General features: G+C 55.4%; 1 protein-coding gene across 1 annotated transcript in view; it reads left to right on the top strand.

Annotated features, from left to right (window-relative positions):
* Window positions 1-4: 4 nt before the first annotated feature.
* Window positions 5-1,511, top strand: part of CWC25 (CWC25 spliceosome associated protein homolog) — a 6,834-nt gene continuing 5,327 nt past the window's right edge. Inside the window, exons 1-3 of the mRNA XM_017837899.1 lie at window positions 5-13; window positions 103-395; window positions 1,040-1,353. Coding sequence (XP_017693388.1) covers window positions 5-13; window positions 103-395; window positions 1,040-1,353 — 616 coding nt within the window. The remainder of the gene's footprint in view (window positions 14-102; window positions 396-1,039; window positions 1,354-1,511) is intronic.

Below are 1,511 nucleotides of genomic sequence, written 5' to 3'. Positions count from 1 at the left end.
GAGGATGAGGGGTGTAAGAGGGATCGGGGGGGGGCTGAGAAGGGTCTGAGGGAGAGAGGGGCTGAGAAGGGTCTGGTGGGGGGCTAAGATGGGGGTTGAGAGGGGTCGAGGAGGAACAGAGAGGGGCTCCAAGGCAGCCCTTGCGCTCCCTGGGCTCAGCCTCCCTGCCCGTCCCCCTGTGCCCTCGGTGCCAATCCCAACCCCGTCCCCGCGTGCCCCCAGAACTTGAAGAAGAGCTGGCACCCCCAGACCCTGCGCAATGTGGAGAAGGTGTGGAAGGCGGAGCAGAAGCATGAGGCCGAGAGGAGGAAGATCGAGGAGCTGCAGCGGGAGCTGCAGGAGGAGCGGGCGCGCGAGGAGATGCAGCGCTACGCCGAGGACATGGGCACGCTGCGGTCAGGGGGCTGGGGACCAGGGGAGCCGGCAATCGGGGAGTGGGAGCGGCTGGGAGGGACCTGGGAGCACATCCAGTCCCACCCCACGGGCAGGGACACCTTCCCCTAGCCCAGGTTGCTCCAAGCCCTGTCCAGCCTGGCCTTGGGCGCTCCCAGGGATGGGACGGGGCGGCCACAGCTGCTCTGGGGAGTCCACTCCACCACCTCCCCACCCTCTCAGGGAGGAATTCCTTCCCAATATCCCATCCAAACCTAACTTTGCTTCCCTTTGAATCCCTTCCCCCTTGTCCTGCCACTCCAAGTCCTGGTAAATACTCCCTCTCCATCTTTCCTGAAGCTTCTCCAGGCACTGAAAGGCCACAGTTAAGTCATCCCTAAACCTTCTCCTCTCCAGGCTGAACAATCCCATTTCTCCCAGCCTTTCCTCATAGGAGCTGCTCCATCCCTCTGATCATCTTGGTGCCTCCTCTGGACTCATTCCAGCAGCTCCATGTCCTTTCTGTGCTGGGGAAATAACAACAACAATAATAATAATAATAAAACATTTCTATTCACCTCAAACCTTACGTTTTAAGCTTTAAACTCTACCTTCAGAACTGCAAGGAGGAAAATAAATTGGTGTTTGTTTTTTTTTTTTCCAACAGGAAAAGGGAAGAGAAGCTGGAGTGGATGTACCAGGGCCCCGGGGGGATGGTGAACAGGGAGGAATATCTCATGGGGCGCCCTGTGGACAAGTTCATCTTCGAGAAGGCCGAGGACAAGGAGGCAGGGTGTTCCAGCGAGACTGGGCTGCTCCCAGGGTCCATCTTTGCCAAGTCTGGGGCCAACTCCGTGCTGGACATGGCCAACAAAATCCGGGAGGACCCTCTGTTCATGATCAGGTGCTGGGAGGGAGCTCCAGGGAGGGGGGTCCTGGCTGGGAGCTGGGCTGTGGGGCTTAGAAACACTGCAGGGACACGTTTATATGTGTGTTTGAATTTAGACACGTTGGGAATGCCTTTAAATTCAAACATTTTGGACGTGTCTGTCAATTTTTATAAGTGCCTTTACAGGTATTTATCTTATAAACATTTATCTTAAAAGACATATTTATCTTAAAAGACATATTTATCTTAA

Source organism: Lepidothrix coronata, unplaced genomic scaffold, assembly GCF_001604755.1.
Source record: "Lepidothrix coronata isolate B3197 unplaced genomic scaffold, Lepidothrix_coronata-1.0 Scaffold316, whole genome shotgun sequence".
Taxonomy (NCBI): Eukaryota; Metazoa; Chordata; class Aves; order Passeriformes; family Pipridae; genus Lepidothrix; species Lepidothrix coronata.
Note: the sequence above shows the minus strand (reverse complement) of the source record. Positions and strands in the feature narration are given on the sequence as shown.